The sequence below is a fragment of the Nestor notabilis genome, unplaced genomic scaffold (assembly GCF_000696875.1).
Source record: "Nestor notabilis isolate BGI_N333 unplaced genomic scaffold, ASM69687v1 scaffold13492, whole genome shotgun sequence".
NCBI lineage: Eukaryota > Metazoa > Chordata > Aves > Psittaciformes > Psittacidae > Nestor > Nestor notabilis.
This window is the reverse complement of record NW_009917988.1, coordinates 1-312: the sequence shown is the minus strand read 5'-3', so window position 1 is coordinate 312 and position 312 is coordinate 1. Positions and strand designations below refer to the sequence as shown.

Below are 312 nucleotides of genomic sequence, written 5' to 3'. Positions count from 1 at the left end.
ATCTTTTTATTTCTATTTTATTTAGATTTCATTTTCATTTATTTAACTTTTATTTTAATTCTCATTTATTTCCATATTATTCATGTTTTCATGTCTTACAGTTGGTTTTTATTGTTGTAACTTTTGATTTCTTATCCTGTGTTTCGGTCCCAGTCTCATTTCTGTTCCCATTTCTGTTCTGTTCCCATCCTGTTCGCATTCCACGTCCCCCCGTCCCCTCTCCCTGTTTCCCAGTGACCCGGCACATAAACGACCTCCTGGAAAGGACCAATAAGAAGAAACCCAAATTGAGAAAGAAACCCAAGCCCCAGC

At 37.5% G+C, this 312-nt stretch overlaps 1 protein-coding gene across 1 annotated transcript in view; it reads left to right on the top strand.

Annotated features, from left to right (window-relative positions):
• The window catches only part of ARHGAP39 (Rho GTPase activating protein 39), a gene marked incomplete at its 3' end in the record, with an annotated part of 10,416 nt that extends 10,112 nt beyond the window's left edge, over window positions 1–304 (top strand). The window contains exon 5 of the mRNA XM_010009502.1: window positions 235–304. Coding sequence (XP_010007804.1) covers window positions 235–304 — 70 coding nt within the window. The remainder of the gene's footprint in view (window positions 1–234) is intronic.
• Between the last annotated feature and the right edge of the window lie 8 nt (window positions 305–312).